The 21653-nt window shown below is 46.1% G+C and overlaps 1 protein-coding gene across 33 annotated transcripts in view; it reads left to right on the forward strand.

Annotated features, from left to right (window-relative positions):
• Window positions 1-21653, forward strand: part of CADPS (calcium dependent secretion activator) — a 210860-nt gene that overhangs the window by 21219 nt on the left and 167988 nt on the right. For all 33 annotated transcript variants that reach the window (XM_032121008.1, XM_032121010.1, XM_032121013.1 and 30 more), the window contains exon 2: window positions 21534-21647. In XM_032121008.1, coding sequence (XP_031976899.1) covers window positions 21534-21647 — 114 coding nt within the window. The remainder of the gene's footprint in view (window positions 1-21533; window positions 21648-21653) is intronic.

Raw genomic sequence — 21653 nt, forward strand, 5'->3', positions numbered from 1 at the left:
CAGGTGAGCATGTGCTGTTTGTCATGCAGAGATGCAACAGGAGAGCAGGGAAGAGCTCGCTGCCTGGCTGTGGGAAAGGCCCTGCCACCAGGATGCTCCAGACCTGATCCTGATGCTTTGTGTACCTACAATTTCCTGCAGAAGCCTCAAAAATGAGATATGGGTGTGCCTGAGGATGCTGGTGTGATTTTAACAGAGGTTGGGAGGGTTTGTTGACAGAAGGATGGATGGCAGAGTCCTGTTCCCCAGTGGGGTGTGGAGGGTGAGAAGTATTTTAGCCCTTCACTAAACGGCACCTTCTGCTTGGCACGTGCCTTTGTGTTGCTCAACACAGCTGCAGGTGCACGTCCTGGTGCTCAAATCAGGGCTTCATCTGTTGTCAGCTGGGTACACCGGGCAAAAGGAGGATGGCTGGATGCAAGGGTTGATGGTATTCCTCTGTCTTCCCAGGGGATTCACAGAGCAGACCATACTTAATTAGACTTGCTTCCAGTGAAGAACGTGAAACCTTATCAAGTGCGAAGAAACACTGACAGCCCCACAAGTAAATGTCCTGGGTTGCGGTGTATTCTATTATCATCCTCATGAGCTGTTGAAATCAGGTGGGGCAGTGTTTCCTTGCCTCCTCCACCCAGACTATCTTTCTGTTAATGGCCCATCAATGCCATGCTGTATGACTCAGAGATAACTCCCTCCAGACTATCTTCTGTTAATGAGCCTAATCAACACTTTGCCTCATGACTCATTACCCCATTGTGAGATGCTCCACCCAGAGGGAGGAACCAAGCATTCTGTCCTGGATATAATCTGAGATGCTGAACACCAGAAACAACCCTTTCCACTGGATTTCCAGAGGACAGGGGCTACACAGCCACCACTGGACCTTCTGAGGAAGAGCAGACCCTTTTTCTACAGGATCACCACTTCAGAGGGCTGCAGCCTCCATTCTACCGGACTGCTACCACCACCCTGCCTAACAGGGTGTCAGGTTGTATCTTGACTCTGTCAGTTTGAACCAGTGTTTTCTTTTATTTTTTTCCTTTTCTTTAATTTCCCCATTAAATTGTTACTCTGACTTAGTGCCTCCCACTGGTTTGTTTTCAAACTAGTACAGTAAAGAAGCAGACACACAGACGTAAACTGAACAGAGATCACAACCTCTGCCTGATGTCTTGCATTCTATCTACAGAAGACTGTGAACTTTGGGTGTGGGAATCAGTAGTATTGTAGAATTTTTTGTTAGATGATAGTATATGCTTAATTAGAGTTGCTTTCAGAAAACAGTGCAACTTCTGGTGCTATCAACACTTTTCAATGGTGAACATGGGAGGGCAAGCAGCATGGAGGTATTGCAGACCCACAGGGCCAGAAATAGTCAGACTGAGAGGCAGGAGTGCTGATCCATGAGCTGAATGGTGCAGAATGACTGCTGGCTACTCCCACAGGCATGGCACAGTGCTGGTGCATCCTTGTCAGGCTGAGGAATCCTTGTTGAAGGTCTGAAACTGCTGTATGCAGGTTGAAATTACATGGCTGTCAGTGCAAGCTGTGAGCTGGGAGGTGACACAGCTTTTTTTCTGGAGGAGAGTTTTTTTGCATATTGTGTGGGATTTGTGGGTTTTATAAACAAAACTTACTCCAATACAGGCTGAATCTTTCCTGTATTCTATTAAAATATAGGGGTACGGGAGGAAGAAATTAGCCTTTTAGATTTAATCTCTGTCGTCTTCATCTGTGTTGAGCTCTGAGGCTGTTTGTGACCAGAGATTCGTTGTTTGGCTTGGAGTTACTGTACGAGGACTTTCTGTCGCAGCTGAGCACTCTCAGTGCTTTCTCTGCTGTTCTCTGCAAACAATCAGTGAAGTTTGATGTGCTGCTGATGTCATCTGCAGGAAGTTCTGTACTGTTGCTTTAAAATGCATCCCAATTTCAAACCTGCTCTGTTGGGCTTAAGAAAGCCTGTGCTGATGCCCTTGCTGTCATATCACCCAGGCTTGTGGAAGGCTGCATGTTAACTGGTCTCTGAAAACAGTTTCCTGGTTCTCAGCCATAAATGTGATTATGGTTACACTGGGGAATTGAAGCATGAGAAGCCACGTTGTTGCATTGAAGGTTAAGTTCAGTTGATTTTTAATCCTTCTACAACAGCAACCTCCTGTCTTTTACACCTGCAACTTCATGTGTGTCTGCCAAGGCATAGGCAGGAGCTTAGAAACTGAGTACCAGGTAGGCCAGTCTTTCCTTCTGGAACTTTTCTGGGGAAAAGAGGCAGTAACATCTTGGCTCTTAGTTGCTTTTTAAGAGAAGAGCCTGGTGCTGCTGTCTCTGAGTGGGACCCAACGCTGCTGCATTGTGTCTGCCATCAGTGGGAACTGGGGAGCCTCAGTGCTGTGTGCAGCTGGATTCCAGGTGGGAGCGATGGCACCTTGCTGTGTGAGACCAGCACCTGGAAACCCACAGGCTTCAGCATGAGTGGGGCCAGTTTCCAGGCTGTGCCTGCTCAGGGCTTGTGGCATGAGGACATACGTTTTGGGAGGGTGTGGGATCCCGTGTTCCAGGGTGAGTGAGCTCCCACTCACCCTGGAACACGTACACACGTACCCAGGGATGTGCAGCAGCTCGGGATGTCACTGATGATGTTTGTCATCTTAATATTCATCTCCTGTGTTTGCAAATTTTGGCATGAGCTGCAGATTCTTCTGTGTTTCAGAGCAATTTCCTTCAGTTCCTGATTAAAATGCATGTGTTTTTCCTCATTTAAAAATATCATCTGTATCAAAAAGCTAATGATCACAATACCTGGCTTCCTTTTCCCCAACAAAGATGACAGTAGTGATATAAATCATTATGTTGCTGATTGTAAAATTGCTACCTTTAGGCATGTCTTTATTTTAGGGTTGGATTTTTTGGCTGCCACAATTTACAAGAGAAAGGCAGTTAGAAATTTTCTCCTTTTAGTATGTAGTTTTCACAACTCTCAAGTCTCTTTATCATGTCAAGCTGCTTTGGCTGCCAGGCTGGAAAAAGCAGAAGATTAAGGTGCCTTTTTTTTTTTTTCCAAGCATGCAGCTGTGCATATAAATATATGGTGTCTTTCCTGATGTAAGATAAAGTCATAAAGATTTCCTGCTGGGCTTTTGCATTGCTCTGCAATTGTGGTCCTTGCTGCAGTAGACAGCAAATATCCTTTCCTCGGGACTTTTTTCTTGTCTGATTTGAGCATCAGTTACCTTCCTCTGGTTCCTGGCATGGTTGTTGTGGGACCACAAACCTTCCTAGCACTGAGGTGCAGCAGCTCCAACATGTGCAGAGTCCTGCTGAGAATTTGGATTTAAGCTGCTAGTTTTTGAAGTGAAATCTTAAAGGGATTTTAATGCAGCATCATACGGAAACACCAAGGATTGTTTGTTTTGTTGCTGGGTTAGGTTTTTTTTTTTAAATTTTAGGTTGGTTTTCTTTCCTCCCACCTCTGTGGGGAGATGTAAATGCCTGTCTAGAAAAATCAGGAGCTGCAGGGACTATCAGAAACGCCACCACTAGCTGACCACCTCCCAAACAGTTGAGCTCTGTGCTTGGTGAATGATGACAGCAAACCCTATGAAGGGTATGGCTTGTATTTAATTCTGCGTTACAATCCCTTTAATCTAGGATTATATCCAGTTGTTTTCTTCATGCAGGGTGTAAGATGTCAGATAAAAGCAATAACAACTGGGAGGAGAAAAATTGCTTCAAACGGGCTGAAAACCTTGAGTATCTGCAGGTGCTTTTATCAGAGTCATAAACCTGTCTCATAAAAAATGCCCAGGTAGGTGCAGGGGCTGACAGGACCCTCCATCTCTGATAGATTAAGACCCTGGGAAGGCAACTGGTTGCAAATGAAACAGTAATTGCTTTCCCCTCACTGAATGAAATCTTCTCTGAGGCGATTACACAGATTAAAGCTTCCCACTGCAATGTACCAGAATAAATATAGCTTGTGCCACTTGCGGGGGCTGCTGCAGAGCAGCATCGGCTGTGGGATGCCTCTTGCGAGATATGGTAGGGCAGCTGGAGTGAAGGGTAGAAATCCTGTAAAAATAGGGCTGGAAAGACCTCAGGCTATCTGAACATCTTCCTCTCTTAGAGTATGCCCAGGTTGTTCCTGCTGGGGATGTGGGGACATGAGTTCCTGGGCCAGTTCCTCCTGTGTATCTGCATCCTTACTGGGACAGGGCTTTTTCTCCAGTATTCAGCCTGGCTTCCTTGCTGTAACACATACTTTTAACTTCTTGTTGTGGATGTGAGTGGGAATGAGTTATTTTCTTTTTTTTCAGCAGAGTTTTCCATAGTTTGAGGATACTTGTCCTCAAAGCTTTCCCAAGGGGGCTCTTTGTTTCTTACAGCCCTGCTCTGGGCTCACATTTGTTGCCTTGTTCATGCTCCCCATGCAAGGTCTCCCTGCATGGTCAGTGCCAGCAAGGTGCCCCTTCCCTGCACTGTGTGAGTACTTAGTGCACCCCCAGCTGTGCACTTGACAGTGTTAAGTTAAGCCATTACACTAAATAATAGATGCATTTTACTGACCTGATAATTGGTAGTAGGTGCCACTTTGACTAAGGTGCAAGGGGGAATTTGCCATGCGTACACAAAATAGTTTTCCTTATTTATCACAGCATGATTCAACTATCTGGTGCCGTGGTGTTTGATTAGGTTGCATGCGATATAATTTCAAGTACATTGTGTGTGTGGTAGTTGCATAACACAAATTAAAAGTCTCTGAAATGCAGGAGTTGTACATGAGAGTCGTGGAGATCCTTTCCCACTCTAATTAGCTTCTTCCCAGAAGAAAAGAAAAAAGTGCAGTTCACTTCAGTGTGTAGTAGAAGATGAAGCCTGGTGTGGGCTGGGGCAGTGCTACATGATGGAGCATTATCCTGGGTTGTACAGAGCTATGTCTCTTCTCTGCAGCCATGTGCTCCTGTGAAGAATCTGGCTTTTCCTAAGGTGTTTGGCAAACGTGAGGGGGGCAAGTGGAAGTATGGTGGGAGGGGTTGCTCTTTCCTCTGTGCCCAGATTCTCTTGGCACAAGCTTGGGCTCCCCTTCCAGAGCTCAGCATCAGTCCCTGCCCAAGGGACACAGACTTGTGTCCTTGGCACAGCCCTGTGAAGGGGACTGCTCCTGGCTCTCATGGCTTACCATGTGAAATTATTTGAGTTATGAGTACCTTGGGGCTAGGCCTTGTAGGGTTTTCTGCTATTTTCATTCTGCACCAAATGGTACAGAGAGGTCACAAGACTCAGGTTATCAGCACAAAAACGGGCCCCGGAGCTGACCTGGGTATGAATGGGATAAGGGAGGTGCCTGGGTAGCACAGGCTTCTGCAGAGGCATTTGCAACCAAAGGGATTTGAGTGAGCTGTGGGCGAGTACTCAGAAGTGCTTTGAACTGTGATGGTGATCGTGGCACCATCACCTCCTATCAAATGAATCAGCAGGAAAGAAGTCTTTCTCTGGCCCAAGGCTAGTTAGTTTAATTAAAGGTCTATTGCTCTTGCCAGCAGATCAGGCAGAATTTGAAGTAGTCAGCTAAGTTGGTTGCTTAAATAATGTAATATTGTTATGCCTACTTTTCCTCAAGTCTAAATTTCTGTGGCGTAAGTAACAGGATGAAACGATCTGTTGCTGTCTGCAGAGAGCTGATGAGAAACGAGTGGTGGAGGTGATGGGTAGGGACTTAAAACTGGCGGGGAATCCGCTGTGAGACCTGTTGGTTTTGCTGCAAATTGTAAGGGCCAAGCCTGTGCCAGTGACTTGCTTTGGGTGGCACACACAGGAGATGGCCACCACCGGCTCAGCACCTGCTTATTAAACTGTTTTGAAGAAAATAACCTTGACATCTATCTTATCTACTCTCAGGGGATTGTGATTTGTATCTGGCTTTTTCTCTAATTAATAAAAATCTATTTTTATATTTTGGGGATGAATTTTCTCTAGGCCTTTGCTTATCCAAAAAATCCTCAATGACTTGAAGTGATGGTTGTAATGACGGACTTTTCTCTCTGTCTGAACTGCTGGACCCTAATGGGGACCAAAACAACACCTTTAAATTTCAAGTCCCTGTTCTTCCATACATGTAGTTTTCTCATGGACCACCTTTTGTTTTTTGTTATATCATCTTCTGATCCCAAGCCCTTGTTTTTCCAAACCTATACTTTCTTGTGAACTATCTTATGTTTCCAATGGGGATAGAAATTCTTTTCTGTGCTCCATCCCAAGGACCTCAGTGGTTGTTGGCAGTAGGTGTTCATGGAGTAGCTGCAAGAAATGCTGCAGTGGCCACCTGGTTCCTTCAAGCTTGCTCCTTAGGACTGTGACCAACCGCCATGTGGACACTGGAGCGGGATTTGGCTGGTGCCATTGCTGGCACCTCACTGGCCATTTGTGCTGTTCCGGCTCCAGTGCCCCATCCCAGCTGGGATCCAGCCCTTCTTTGGAGCCTGATCCCTGGCTCTTTTCTCATACTCACAGCCATGATCATTTGCCTGGTACAGCTGTCTGGACTGACTTAATGCAGTTCTGTACTCATCAAAGGCAGTCATCAAGACTGGAGGCTTTTTGGCTTCTTGGCTGCTGCTTCTGTCAGTAGTTCCTATTAACACTAATGGAAATCACACTCTGGCATCACCAGCACAGCACCCCTGTGCTTAGCTGTCTGACAGGAGTGGAATTGTGGAGGTAATTCCTTCTGCATCACACAGAGATTTTACTGCCAGGGGTCTTGCTGTCACTTCATATGTACCATGCCAGCTTAATGTTCTGTTATTTTCTTTCTTGTGAAGAGCCTGTAAAGCTGAAGAGTGTGGTGGGAGTTAATGCCTGTTCTCAGGCACCAAGAACAAGGGAAGAGTAGTCTTCTTCTTTTGAATTCCAGCCTTTGACACAGTGCTTCAGAGGCTTTCCCTGTGGCCCTCCATAACTACAGGATATGCTGCTCTCTCTTCAGCAGCAGCCCCTGAGCAGGGAATGCAGCCTCTGTCACCCACCCAAATGTCAGCCCGTAGGCAAAGAGGATTTGTGCACAGCTTAGCAGAGGGCTCAGCAACCAGCCTCATTCAGAAATCTCCTTGGTCTACCAAATAGGCTGATGGTTGCTTTGCTCTTACTGACTCATGTTGTGCAGGCTTTTGGTTGCTCAAGATAAGCATCTTTATTCTGTCATGTTCTTGCTGCATGAGTCTGCTGTTAGCCTGCAATGTGGCAAAGGCTTCTGTCTTTCTTTGTTGCTTTTTTTTTTTTCTGATACTATCTTCACTTTCCTTGCTTCTTCATTGTGTCAGGATGAATTGGGATTTTCTTTTGCTCGCTTAAATCACCTTTCTGTAAGAAATGTCCAAGGACTTAATTACAAAGCTCAAAAATAGTACATGGTTTGTAAAGAAGTAGTCACAGTTCAGAAGATTAAAGGAAAAAAATTTCTACTTGCCACCTAAATTTAAGGAGAGCTTTAGTGTATCCTGGGAGATGGCATCAGAGAGAAAGGTGAGATTGCAAAGACAGACATCAACCAGAAGGAGTGACTTATGCCCAGCAGTTCTGCATTCAGGCTTGGGGAACTTTGCTCCTGATAAAGACTTGGGCTTTTGAGTCAGTGAAGGCAAAAATATCTTCTCCAGGACTGGAGCTGATGGGCAGGGATGCTGAAGTTTGCAAGTTACTTCTGTTGCCAGCTTCCCTGACATTTTTTTTCCAATATTTCTTAGGGGGGAGGATTTTATTGCTGATTTTGTTTGCTACAGCATGCATAATGTCTGACTTTCCAAGCCCACAGCCAGGGTTTCAGCTGGAACCTGGCAGCTTTCTCTGCTGCGTGGGTCAAGCCAAGTGCTGAAACCTGGCTGGAAATGAGTTGGAGGTGGAACAAAGTTTCCCACCAGTTTGTCCTTCTCTTGTCAGTGTGGGCAGGATACTTGCCCACTCAAGAAACCGTTGTGTGTAGGTCTCTGAAGTTTGGAAATTGCAAACAAGGAGGGGCTGGGTGGTGAAGTAATGTGGGCATTGCTGGAGAAAGCCCTGCCAAGGGGAATCAAGGGGAATGGGCTTGTTCGTGCCGCTTTCTAGCATTTCCCCTTCGTGCACGCCCCAGCCTGGCCCAGCTTTCTGGGCAAAACCTGCTTGGTCACAGTTCAGCCTGGTCCCCTCTTCTTCATGAGGTTTTGAGGCCACAGGAGCTGCATGAGCCAGCACAGCTGGTGCTGTGGGTTTGGCATCACCTGCCTTCACCCGCACACTCCGTAGGTTCCCTGCCCATCTCCCAGCATTCCTACTCCCGCATCCAGCTGCCAGGGAAGCTCGCTGCCGATATCCCAGAGGGCTGGGAAAGCATTTGTCAATCACGGCTGCCTCTTCTGGAGCAGGCTGTGTGGGCCCATTCTGCAGTGTGTGTCGTGCCAAGGGAGAGGCCATCGCTGGCTGTGCTGGTGCTGGCCCAGCAATCAGCACCAGGAGCGAAACTCTGAGCTCCTTTCATTCAAATGTTTTGAGGCATTTTCAGGTAAGAGACTGGATTCCCACATCCTCAGTTCTGCAGCATTTATTTAAGCACTATTTAAGATTAGTGGTTTTCCTTCCAATTTCTGCGGGTACCAGTTATCTCTAATTCCTCAGCGTAGGCTGAGGCTTCTAATAGGAATGTTTGAGCTAAAAAAAAAAAAAGGCAATCCATGCTGTAGGCTGAGGTGACCTGTAGTGGCTGGGATTGTCTGTGCATGTACAGCAGAGCCTGGGATCAGTTTTATGGGATCAGAGTAACATGGAGTACTGTGGTCCAGCTGCCAGCAAGCTCTGGGATCTGCTACCTGCACAGACTTGCTTCCAGGATATAGCCTGCTCTTCACACTTATTGGGAGGAGTAAAATGAGAGTAGTGATTCAATGCATTGTGCTCATTTGGGGAGCTTATTTTCCCCCTTTTTGTGGTTTTGATTGTTATGGTTTCGGTGATCTCTTCCAGGGCTCCTAGAAGCAGAAGGGAAGCTCCAGGATAGAGAATGCTGTAGGCAAGTGCTAGCACAGCTGCCTTTTATGAAGAATAATTTCATTTTGTCTTTTTCTGTATGCCCACGTGTTTTTCTGCTCCTACAAATACTCCTCAGAAATTATATGCTTCAGTTCTGCAGTAGCTTTGCTGCTTTTTGTGGGGGTTTCGGCTTGTACTCTGAATATGCAGACAAACTCATTACCAGATGTAGCAACAGGCAATTCTTCCCTCCTGCCCTTTGGGATTGTGTTCTGCTCCCTCTGTGCACAGCCTGCTCTCCTCCCTCCTCTTGGGCTTTTTCAGCCACTGTAAGGTAGTGTAAGACACAGGAAATCTGGATTTTGAGCTTGGACAACATATTCTAGGGGTGTGTTGAAGAGGATATTTACTCCAACTGTTACATCCCCTTCTTCTGCAGGTTACTGTTCTTGTAGCATTGGCTTGCAATTCTGCACAACCCACAGCAAATGAGGAGCTCATCTGATGGGAAGAGGATAGCAGGCAGGTCTGACCCTCCCAGCAGAAATGCACAGAGGTCATCACTCACTCAAAGCCTTTAAAATTATTCTGCCTCAAGCCCAAAGAAGAAAAATGAATCTTTCTTCTTTTTGAGACAGCCTGCAATATACTACATTTCACAGGAATCCTTAAAACAGCTTTCCTGGCTTAAATGAGAGAGTTTTTAATGTGTAGGCATGTGTTTTTGGAAAGGATTTTTATGTAGGGCCATATACAACTGCTGTGTTGAAAACTGCCAGACTTTAGAGAGTTAATGTATAATAGTGGTACCAAACTTAGTCTTTTGGGTTTGTTAGGAAAGCTGGATGTTTTGAACTACTGTCTCTAACTTTTGGCCAAAAAAAGCCCCACAGCCCACCAGAGGCACAAACAAAGACTTTTTTAAGGTGGTTTGTTTTGGGTTTTTTTTGACATCCAGCTTACCAGTAGTACTGTGTTTCCAGGCTGATGGGAAGGCGGTTGGACCAGACCAGATCTGGCTTCCTTTGCTTCCTGTGCCCAGGAGCCAACAGGAAAGATTTGTGCAGTTGGGTGCTGCTGCTGGGACTGGGTGGCTGGTGCTGGGTCACAGCAAGTAGCTTTGGGGGGATGTTCTTTAGCTCTAATTAAACTTGGCAGGAGGTGAAGGGCAAAAGACAGCCAGCATGCCGGCCAGAGGCACCAAGGGCAGAGGGCTAGTTGCTCGGGGAGCCAGGATGTCCCTCTTGCCCCTGCCAGGTGCCCCCAGGGATGATTCAATCATATGTTGGTTGTGACATTGCTTCTTTCATTCCACTGGTGGGGTTTGCCTGGGGAAAGTCCCGGTGCCAAGCTGTGCTCAGCTCGGATGCCTCACCTCTGTCCTGCCACCAGTTCCCCAGGAGATCTCCCTGGGTTGCAAGGCTTGGACTGATCACTGCAGACTCCAGAGCCTGTCAGCCAGCAAATGGCCTTTTCCTTATCTTGAAAACCATGATTGAACTAATTTCATGCAAGCAGCTAATTGTGCCTTTGCAGATGGCCCATACCACACACAGGCTGTGTGTACCACGACTGCCCTAGCTGGGTTTCATTTATGCTTACAGCCCAAAGCTGAGTAAAGGTCACTGCTTCCTCCAGCCTCCCCTGCCAAGTGAACGTGCTCCAAGCCTGGAAATCTGAGCACTTGCTTGTGCAAAGCCACCCTTGGGGGTTTGTCACCATGGGGCTCTCGTCCCATCTCTATAATGCCTCAGGTAATTCACAAGATTTGCCCCCTTGTTTTCAGCCTCCTGACAGAAACTGGGTCCAAAGACTAGGGCTGTGGGAAACAAATTGGATAATTTTAACTGTGCCTTTCCTTAAACAATAGTAAATCACCCAGTGGAATGATGTTATTGCCGATGAATTTCCCTGATGTCTTTGAAGGAGCAGACAGACATTCTCAGTTATTCCAGGTACATACCAGCCATCCTGTGAAGGTATATTCCCGTGTCTCTGCCTGGTGGTGGGCCTGGAAAGTTGAAATGCTCTGTTTTCTTGCAGTAGTTTGTTGCCTCAGAACAAATTACCTTTTACTAAACTTTCTCTTCAAGCTCTGAACAACATGCCCTTGTAAAATCCAGTATTACTCACTTTAGCAGGAAATGTGAGGTGGAGGAGGAGGTGTACTACAGTTTCACACCTTTTCTCTTGTTTTTCTATCTAGAAGCAAATTCTGTTCTGGCTTGACTGATTGATTGAACCTTTTTCAAGTGCTGTCTGAAGGAGACAGCTTCTCTTTTACTGGATCAGAGATGCATTTGGCTCTTACACAGATTTTCTTAAAATCTGGAGTGTTTTCTTTCTTTTTATTTCCTGGAAATCATGGCACATGCACAGAATAAGGGAAAATTTCAAACATGACAAGTTGTACTTAGCCAGAGCTGTGGTGTGTAGTAGGTCACATCTTTTAGTGGGCTGCTTTGAAAATGTACTTTCTTTGGAAAAGAAATACTGCTCAGACCTGTGTCTGCTTCCTCTTCTGCTCCAGCAGCCCAATTTCATGTTGATTCAGACACCAGCCCTCTGTTTTGGGGGCTGGTGTTTTCCCCAGCTCTGGCAGGGGCAGCATGAGCATATGGGATGCCCACAGCAGGGCTCACCATTTCAGCCTTGTCTGCCTGAAAGCCCCTCTCCATTTCTTGCCATCTTGTTCATTCCCATCAAAGACATTCTCTCCCCTGCTAACTCTGCCAGGCTGAAAGCAGCACTTTCACAGAGCCTGGGATACACCAGGAGTCCTTGAGCCTCCATTCTTTTGTCTGCCACTTCTGCTCAGTAAGAACTGTTTTTAAAATAGCTTGTGACATGGAGGAGAGGCAGAGTTTAGTGATCAAAATAATGCAAAAACAACGCCAGTGATGATAGATGTGCTTTTTTTTTTTTTTGCCTTAAAAAAAGAATAGAGACAAGCCTGGGTTTCTTGTTTGGACATCTGAAATGTCGGTAGCAGATCTTTAGCTCTTTAGATTGTTTAATATTTTTAAGTCAGCATGAGCCGCTGTATACATTAACCAGGAAGGATGATTGGCTTCTGCAACCTGTAAGGTCTGCCTGGAGTAGGAACACAGAGATGAAAATAGTTCAAATAGTGATTTAAAAGTTTCTGTAAAAGTAGCTTGCTTTTCATCTTGGATACCCAACGTCCTAGCCTGTGAGAGGCTCTCAGTCTTTTCATGCATGTAGCCACTTCTGGAAAGAAACAAAGTGCTGTTACTCTCCCTCACAAATGGGAAATGCAGCACAGAGGGAGCAAACAAATGGGCTGTTGGAGAGCAAGGACTTGCCTGAATCTCAGAACCCCCCAGCAGAGACCACCTTGTGTTCCCACCTCATCCTTCACCCACATTTGTGGATCAGTTAGTTTATGGATATTTAACTGTCCTTAGGTTGTGCCTGGGATCTCCAAACCCACAATATACTGGGCCATTCCTAGCCCCTAGTCCAAGAACGGAGATGCTTGGATAGTGTCAGCAGCAATATGGGTTACTGATCTTTGGAGTGCTGAACTGTCCAAATAACACTGGCCCAGGTGGTGGAAAGAGGTTCTGTGCTGTTAGTTACCCCTCAGGAGGGGCTGGCAGAGTGTTCCTGGTCAAAGGGGCTCTGGCCACATAGATCAGCAGTGTAAAACCATCACTTCTATACAATTATTTCTTTCGGGATCCTGGGAATTGTTTGTGAATGCTCCTTTGTAGCACTCATACAAGATTTTGCACATTTTTTTTATCAAATAAATACAGTATCAGCTATCTATTGCAGATGATTGAATGAGAAGTTTTGCATCCCTGTCATGGTGACAGAAGCAGGAGGCTTAGGGCTTTGCAGCCACTGGGCAATAGATGCATAACATCCATACCCCAAATTGGCTTTTTTACTTCCTTTCAGTCAGGCTCTGAACATCCAAGTTCTGGAAGTTGTCCTCAGAATATTCTGAAATAAATACAAATTCTAGTAGGATCATAGCCCAACCTGTTCCTGACTTCTCCAAGGGTCTCGGCATGGGTGTCTCATGGAGAAGGACCTGTGATGTTCTCCAGCTCCCCACCTCCTTCCTTCACTGCAGCACACCAAGGTCTTGAGGCATGAAAGGATGTGAGGTAATGTCTCAGAAGCTGTGTCACGTTAACACTCACAGTCTTCAATAGACCATGTGTTGTTTTCCATCCAACAGAAAAAGAGGAGGAGTGAAAATGTTACTTTCCAAGACTGCCTGTAATGCTCCAGAGGAGAAGGAAGATCTTCCCTTGATCCTTTTTCCTGTGTTAAGTGTTTTTTGAGGTCTCAGAGCAGCAATGTGCACTGTATGTACCACATGTACTGCACTGCTGGAGTGAAAGGGCAGGCTAAGCCATTTCTGTTGCGTTTACAGAGTTCCTATACCAGTCAGAGCAAACATGTCTCAAAGTGCCCCTCTGGCCAGGCCTTTGCTAGTGGGATTTGCTGGAGCAGACTGTGGTAGGCAGTTGTGTTAGTGGCCCTCAGGACTTGAGGTTAATCAGACTGGGACTGGGACTGGGAAGGAATAAGGAAGGTACTTGAGCCAGAGAGAGGAGGAGATGATAATCCAGCTGCAGAGTCCAGCCTGAGAGTAAAGCGATTTGTTTCCTGCCTTTGGGCACCCAAAGGGGTACCCAGTGTTGGGCAGCTTTGCTTGTCACTCTGCCCATTCTAGACAGCCTCCATTCTATCTGGCTCCTGGATTTATTGCGTAGATGTATTTCTGCTAGTATTTTTATGGGTTTGTTTTTATCTGTTTTATTAACAGAGCAGCTGCACTTTTACCACAGGCAGGATGATGCTGGGCTTTCTGCTGAAAGCTGCCACATTACAGTGATGTGTTTTACCCAGCAGACCTCACCAGGCAAGGCTCCCAGCACAGCAGAAGTCACCAGGGAGGTCTCTTAGAGCAGCAATCACCCCTCAGCCCATCCTCAGTCACTGGCCTAGTATTTAATCATTGCTATTTTTTGCTTCTGTTTTGTGCTGGCTTCTCTATTCTTCTAAGATCAAAGTCATATTTTTATTATCAGTAAAAAAATAGGGGCCTGTATCTGTTTGATCATACACAGAAAGGTACCCAGCAGAGCTAGCTTAGTCTGTTGGATCTGTCACAAACTCACTCTGCTAATGGCTTACTTAGGTAAAATAAGATCAAAGGTGGGTGACGTTACAAGTTTTCTGTGCTCTTGTCAGGTGGCTCCATCTTGGGGTTACTTGCCAGCATGTCAGCTGCAGAGGAGGGACCAGCCAGGAGGAGACATGCAGGAGAAAGAAACTTGCAGGCAGGAGCAGAAATTCCTGATTGGAACCACAGTTGAGCACCCTGGTCTAGTGGGAGGTGTGTCTGCCCATGACAGAGGGGTTGGAACTTAATGATCTTTGAGGTCCCTTCCAACCCAAACAATTCTGTGATTCTGTGATTTTAATGGAAAAGGGGACCCTTTTCAGGGGAGAGATGCAAGGGTGGTATGTGAGCGTCAGATGGATACCCCGGTACAAACAAAGGTAGCAAGTGAAGCAGGCTGTGATGAAGTACCTTTTGATGTTCCTGCATCTAGGCTTGCTCTGTGGTAGCATGTTGAAAAAGGAAGGTGTAGCTTGGAAAGCACAAGGGGAAAGTCATCATGGCAAGGCCTAGTCCCAAGTCCTGGCTTTGCTTTCCTTTTTTAGCATTGTGCACTGCAGCGTGTCAGAAAGTAGGAGCATTTTAGGTCTTTCATGTATGTCAAAGAAATGTGCCTGGCTGGCAGAATGAATCATAGAAAAGAAATATACTCAGGGTTTGAGAGGATAAAAAAGCACATCCATGTATTTCAGAGAGCAGCTCAGAGCCTGTGCTTTGTCTCTCTGATAAATCTGCTACTGGATGTAGTCTGGGACAGTGGAAAGAGGACATCTGCACTGCTTGATCTAGAGCCTTTGTCTGCAGCTGGCTTAACCAAAGGGATTGATGTTTTGCCTTCCCATACATACCCAGCAATACTTGAGCCTCTTTACAGGAGAAATGTTCCAGCAAGTGCCAAAATCATTTAACACTCACTGCTTGTGCTGCAAAGCTGCTGAAGTTTGCTTGTAATGACAGTGGTAGTGAGAGGTCCTGGCAGGGACTGGGGCTGGTGCTGTGGGGAGGCATGGCTGGGTGGTAGCTCTGTGGCTGGGCAGAGGAAGGCGCTTTCTTCCTCTGCAGGCGGCTCTAGTGGGTTTCCCTCCCCTTTGGTCACATTGCTGAAGCAGATATTTACCCTTAGGTCAGGAAATACTATTCTTGTCTTCTTGAGCTGCTTGAGTGAGAGGCCGGTTCAATCTCTGACCTCCAAATCAGTGCTGTGCTGGTGTGTAAGGACCCAGGAGCTGTTTGCATTGTTTGTGCTCAAACCCAGCCTGATCTCTGAGCACAGGGCAGGTAGGCATGTAGGAGTCTTTCTCCTGGAGGATTCCCATTGGTCTGACCCATCCCAAGCATCACAGGTGGGCTGAGCAGACAGGGCATGAGCTGCTGCAGGCAGAAGGAGTTGTGTGTGCTCTTCACTGCCCACATGTGTAATCCCAGGCACAGTCATGGTGCAGTCTTTTTCTCTGCAACAAATCAACTGGACACCTCTTCGGAGAGATGAGTAGGTGACACTAGGGTGGCTTGCCAGGACCATGTCTTTTTCTTGTCTGCCACTCACAAAGGATGAATGTGGCTGGAGAGTGGGTGGGCAGTGTGGATCATCAGGGCCTGTAAAGCATGGACTAAGGGGAGAGGCAACAAATCAAGCACCCATAAAGAGGGAATTGTATAGGCAGCAGTAAAACAGTGATTTGCATATGGTCAGATTGTAAGGGTGTCCCTGGAAAGATGTATGGTGGCTATCAGGAAGCAAAGCACAAGAAGCTCTTTCTGGTAACAAGTATTAAATTTCACTGAAACAACCAGAAAAGGCACTGTTAGGTGGCTGGGAACAGTTGTCTGAGACTGGCAATTAATGCTGGTTGTGTATGTTAGCAGTGAAAAGCCAGCAGTGTTCAGCTGTTTGCAGAGCAGCCACACCTGCCCAGGAGAGTTTGCAATTAAAATCCCAAATGCTGGGTCTGTGAGTCACCCCACCTGTGGCCCTCTCTTGTAGTAGGGAAATCAAGAGAGGGACAAGCTGGTACTTTTTCTCAGTGCAAAATAACCTGATTGGGTTTTTTTTCTAGTCTCGTGCTCATTGCTGGGGCCTCTGACCTCTCTCCTAAGACCAGTGCTTGGCTGCTCTGGCCTCCCCCCACACCTTCCCTCCCACATTGTTTGTGTCATGACTGGTTTTCTGGCTGTGGAAGCAGCAATGATGAGAGATGCTCATTTGGTTGGTTTAGATTTTTCCTAAATCACCTGGTGCTGAGGAGTAATAAAATATTTATTAGATGTTACAAAACCAAACCCAGAGCAACAGCACAGTGAACAGTAAAATATTCCTCCTTTTCTCCCTGCAGTGGTCCCTGAGCAGCAGGTGCCCTAAGGAGGAAGAGCTCAGTGCTGCTTGTGGTTGACTGCTGCTGGGCTTTCTGGACAAAAGGCAGAAGTGTGTCCCCTGGGAATTACCTGCAGTCCTCAGCTGAAACAATTCCTTTAGGACAAGGGTGATGCTGATGGGCTGAGCCATTAGGGACCAGTGTGCAGTGCTGTGATGCATCCTCATGTCCTGCCTGCAGGAAAGACCCTTCCAGTGGGATGTGCAGTGTGCAAGGGTTCTGTGAGGCATCAGTGCACTGAAATATTCAGTCCTTGGTCAGAGGTGTTCAAGTGTGGCAGTAAAGAGGGTCACCTCTCAGCCACAGGGGTGCCTTTCACTTGGAAACATCCCTCTACACAGCCCAAATCTGATTGATTTCAGCAGCCATCACATTGATGGACAGGGCTTTATTAGCAGGTTTGAGTACCTGTACAGGTGTGGACATTATGCTGCTGCCTGCTACTGACAGATTCAGCAATCTACAATCTAGGATGGCCCCTCCTTCTAAATCTTCTGTTGGAATATGGTACTGCTGTAGCATAATGTAGCTTGCAAGGGAGTTCTGGAGTCTCTGGCCCAATTTCCCTGTTCAAAGCAGGGCTCCCTCCCAAAACAGATAATTTTCATGCAGTCAGGCTGTGGAAATTTGCAAGGCTGGAGATGCCACCGCCTCTCTGGGCCCATTTTGGTGCTGTACTTACTCCTGCATGCTCAGACTCAGCAAAGCATTCTGGAGAGAGGATGGCTTAGTGAGGCACATTGCTGTGTATAACTCTTTTCAGGGACGTTTTCTGTGGCAGACAGCTCCCTTTCCAGTGCTTGTGCTGCCCTGGTGTAGGTGAAGGAGGCTGGAGACAATGTGCAGAGATGGTGCCAGCTGTTCACTGGTTGGAGCACTTTGGAGAAGATGCCATGGCTCCCTGCATTCAGATTTGCTTTTGTTTCTGAGTCAGACTGAGTATGTGCAAAAATAACACAGAGCAAGAAAGCTGCTGGTGAACGTTTGTCCTTAAGTGGCTGATGTGCTGTTTGCTGGGATCTGCATCAAGCAGATTCATTTGGTTGCCTCTGTGATTTGCTTGTGGCTGGTGGGTCTTTAGTCAGTTTGTGAGGTCACTAGATTGTGCTGGGCATGTGGTTTTTCTTAACAAAGTTAGACCAAGAAGGTAGGAATTATTTAGTGCCCATGTCTAGTCACTGGTGAGCTCTTCTGCATAATGTAGTCTGTTATGGGAAATATATCTGCCAAACTTTTTATTAAAAGCCATGCAATCCATGAGGGATGCCAGCCCAAAAGCTCCATGGGTGCTGTGCCTGATACCTGTGCCAGGAGTTCATCATCACTGCCTCAATTGATTACAGTTTTTAATATGCCTGTGTATATCTGGCAACTTAAATACACTCCCATGCTTTAGACAGGTAAAAGTCTGGGAAAAAATCTGCTGCATAAGCACACCACAGTATTAAATTGGGAGAGTTCTCTTGGGTCCAGAGTATTGTGTTCTGTGATCCCTGTGGAATGCAGAAATGACTGTTTTTTCTTTAATGGCTCACACGTGGGAAGTACTTGTGGGGAACATCAGAGAGGTTTGGAAAAGTGGGGGAAGGTAAACAGAATAAACCTCTTCGATCCACCCGTTTTTCCCACTTGCTCCCATCTCTCCTGTGTGATGGCACTTGGATTTGTGTTTGCATGGGAGGCAGTGAGGCTGTGCCCCCAACATCCTCACACCTACTGGGCTTGCAGCCTAACAGGGTTTCACCTCCTGCTGCTGCTGGTGTGAAGGCTGTGATGTTGTTCTGATGTCCTTCCAAGTGGAAGTAATTCTGTTGTTTTCTGCTATTTGTGAGCACCCTATGGAAGGTAACTGAGAAGTGGTTTGTATTGGCCCCTTAATGGCCTTACTGGATCTGCAGAAGCTGCTGGCTTGCTTTATATGGATTTCTAGCTTATCGCTGGTGCCTCTAATTGCAAGAGATAAAATAACACCCCTGCCTTTAAAGCACTTAAGCTTCCAGTTTAGTGTTCAGGGCACGTGCTCTTTTAAACCTGTGGCTGAGTTAGTGGCATCACTTGGCACTGCTTCAAGGCTCTGGAACATGATGCTGGTGCTGAGACTGCTCCCCTGCCTTGCTCCAGCCTTTGCTGGGAGGTGCAGCCTCCTGGCTGCCCCAGGAGTGCTTCTGGGATTTGGCAGCAATGCCTGTGGGGCCCCATGGGGAAGGAAAGAGGCATAAAATAGGAGGTAGAGCATGTTGGGCACATTTGGTTGACCTCCAGGTCTGGTCTCCCTCCCTTGTAGTGCTGGCTTTCTGCACCAGGTGTTTGCTGCTGTGCTGCAGAAGCTAAGTCTAATATGAAAAGAGTTAAATGTGGCTCATATTGACTGCTTCCTTGATAACATCCCTAACAGTGGTGCAGACATGGATCAATACCCTGGTGGTGTCTCATCATCTGGTGGGGGTGTCAGGCTGAGGACTGGACTGTGTTGCAGCCTGGTGTGATCAGAGAGGATCTCCGTTTCCCAGGGTGGGGAAAATGCTGGTATACAGCTTAGCCAAGGAGGAGGCAACTGACACTCTAGCAGAGACAAATCTGATGATTCATTTCCACAGCCCCCAGGAACTTGTGTGTGAGCTGCATATTGGGAATTTCTAGGAATTTCAAGGAGCATCATTTGTTCTGAAGGTAGTCCAATCAGTACTGAGGAAGGAGCATAAAATACTGCTGCTAGATGGCATTAAAGGAATTGAACAAGCAAGGACTTTTGGGGGTTGTCCTAGGAAATAACTTGGACACAAAAATGTAATAAATATGCCATGCATGTTGTTAAAATCCCAAATGAAAAGTCTCTTGGCTGAGAGTATCTTGTGCTCTTAGTATGTCTTTGCTTGTGCCTCAGCACCCTGATTTCAGGGTTACCTGTAGTTTTTCTGTTTCTTACCATGGTTTTTTTATAGCATCTGTTCTCTGTCATTTCTTTCTGACATTCACAATGTTTGCTAATACAAAATCGTCAATATGTTTAATTAACATCTTGCCTTTCTCCCAGATAATGAAATGATTAATAAAACCCAGACCTAACACCTTCCTACAGGTGTCTCCCACTTGATCACTGCATTGTCTCTGGCTCCTCTTATCACTGACCCAGTTTTCAACTCCATCAGCTCAGATAGGTTTGGAGCCTGTTTTACATCTGATGTTGTGCATGTTGCCCAAGGGTTCGTGATGTCTAGGGTGCTGTTGGCAAACACCACAAAGGGGTTTAGGTGGCTGACATGGCAGATAGGATCTAAGTTTTGGTCCTAAGAGTCTGCCAGCCTAAAAGCCCTAAAAGCTCTAAGTTTTTGGCAGTGCTTTTCCTCTGGGCTCATGGCCCAAGGCTGAGGTGGGTCAGGTTAAGGGATGGTCCTTACTCCAGCCCTGTGATGCTGAGCTTTGTTGTATGTGTCAGACCCTGTGAAGTCTGGGCTGCTGTTTTGGGGGTGAGAATTACTCACCTTTCAGCACCCACAGGGTGGAGAAGTCTGTTCCACACTTTCTAAAGCAGAGCATTTTGAGTCTCACTTTGTCACTTTGATGAACACCTCTCCATTAGCAGTAGGATATACTAATCCCAGCTTATCACATCAAAGTGCTGTTGCTCACTAACCCCCCTCAGCGTGGTGTTGTGGAATTAATTACCAGCGTTCATGATGTTTGTTACCGCAGTCCTTAGGCACCCCGCATAGCACATCGTGATTGTAGCTCCAGTGATATTTATCAGTGCATTTTCGAAGTGGTCCCTCTCCTGCTTTATATCACTAGTGGTGTTCACCAGGCTTCATTATGCTCATTCTAGTTGTTTGAATCTCTGCAGTTTTTTATACTTTATTCAAAGCCACTTAGACACTTAGAGCCATTTGTTTTATCTTTCTCTTCCATTCTAATAGGCTGGTTTCTTTCATTGGCATAGAAATGAGAAATAAAGACTCTTCTCTAGACCTTTTGTTTACTAATAAATACCCATACTAATTCTTACTGCTCTCCTTTTCCTTTAAGTTTGAAGTTGCCATATATACATATTGTTTGCTTCCTTCTGTCAAAATTAATTCTTATCCTCAAATGTGAAGTAACCCCATGGTAAACCAGGCCCAGCTATGTTTCAATCCCTGCAGCTCTTCAGCATGAGTGTTGTCTACATCTTAAGATGTTAGGCTGGCATTGCTGCTACATGACTTATGTGCCTGCTGTGACTTTGTCTGCATTGTAAGCTGAAGAGGTGGGTTTTTAGTTATGTCTGGTTTTAAACTGACAGATAAATTGCAAAAATAATGGCATGCTATCTTACAAGGCTGGAATAAACCCTTGTAAGCTTTCTACTGATGTAATTGTGACAAAATTAGAATTGTCTTGTAAGTTATACCAGCTGTGTGCTGGACAGAAACTGTTTTGAGCAGCAAAGAGACAGCAGGGAAAGTCCTTGCTAGGATAGGGAGAACAGGTTTGCTCTCTCAGGATTTCTTGACATTAAATTCTTCCACCATTGGTATTGACTGTTGTTTTATGTGCGAGAAGCCGAAAGAAATGAGCAAGGATGGAAACCTCCCAAAAACCAACAGCCAGCTTGCAAGGCTTTCCATTTGGTATCAAAGCTCAGCTTCTGAAGGGGAGGAGAGACTGGGTGGAGAGGGGGTTGCACCAAAACAGATTCTTTCAAGCACTCACACAGCAGCTTGCTTCTGAATTGAGTATACCTGAAGTAGTAAAAGTCTTGTGTGCATTTCGTGGTGGCAGAGTTGTTTAGAAATGATATTCAGGGTGACTTCAGGTGCTTGTGATGCCTAAATGAACTCGCCAGGATGCAGAGTGCATGTGTGTGTGTACCCATGTGTGGCTGGTTCCTCAACTATTGCTGCTGTCCCCAAAGGAGAGCAAAAATGCACTCCTTAGTAAGATATTGCAGATCAATTACTGTGTTTTTTTCCTCATACATAAACCTTTTTTGACTAATTTTCTCCTTTTGGCATGCTTTACAGATAAGTAAGCAGCAGCTCCAGACAATCAAAGATCGTTTTCAGGCCTTTCTCAACGGAGAAACCCAGATTGTGGCAGATGAAGCATTTATAAATGCTGTCCAAAGCTACTACGAGGTAAGG

Source organism: Corvus moneduloides, chromosome 11 (genome assembly GCF_009650955.1).
Source record: "Corvus moneduloides isolate bCorMon1 chromosome 11, bCorMon1.pri, whole genome shotgun sequence".
In the NCBI taxonomy this organism is placed as follows: domain Eukaryota; kingdom Metazoa; phylum Chordata; class Aves; order Passeriformes; family Corvidae; genus Corvus; species Corvus moneduloides.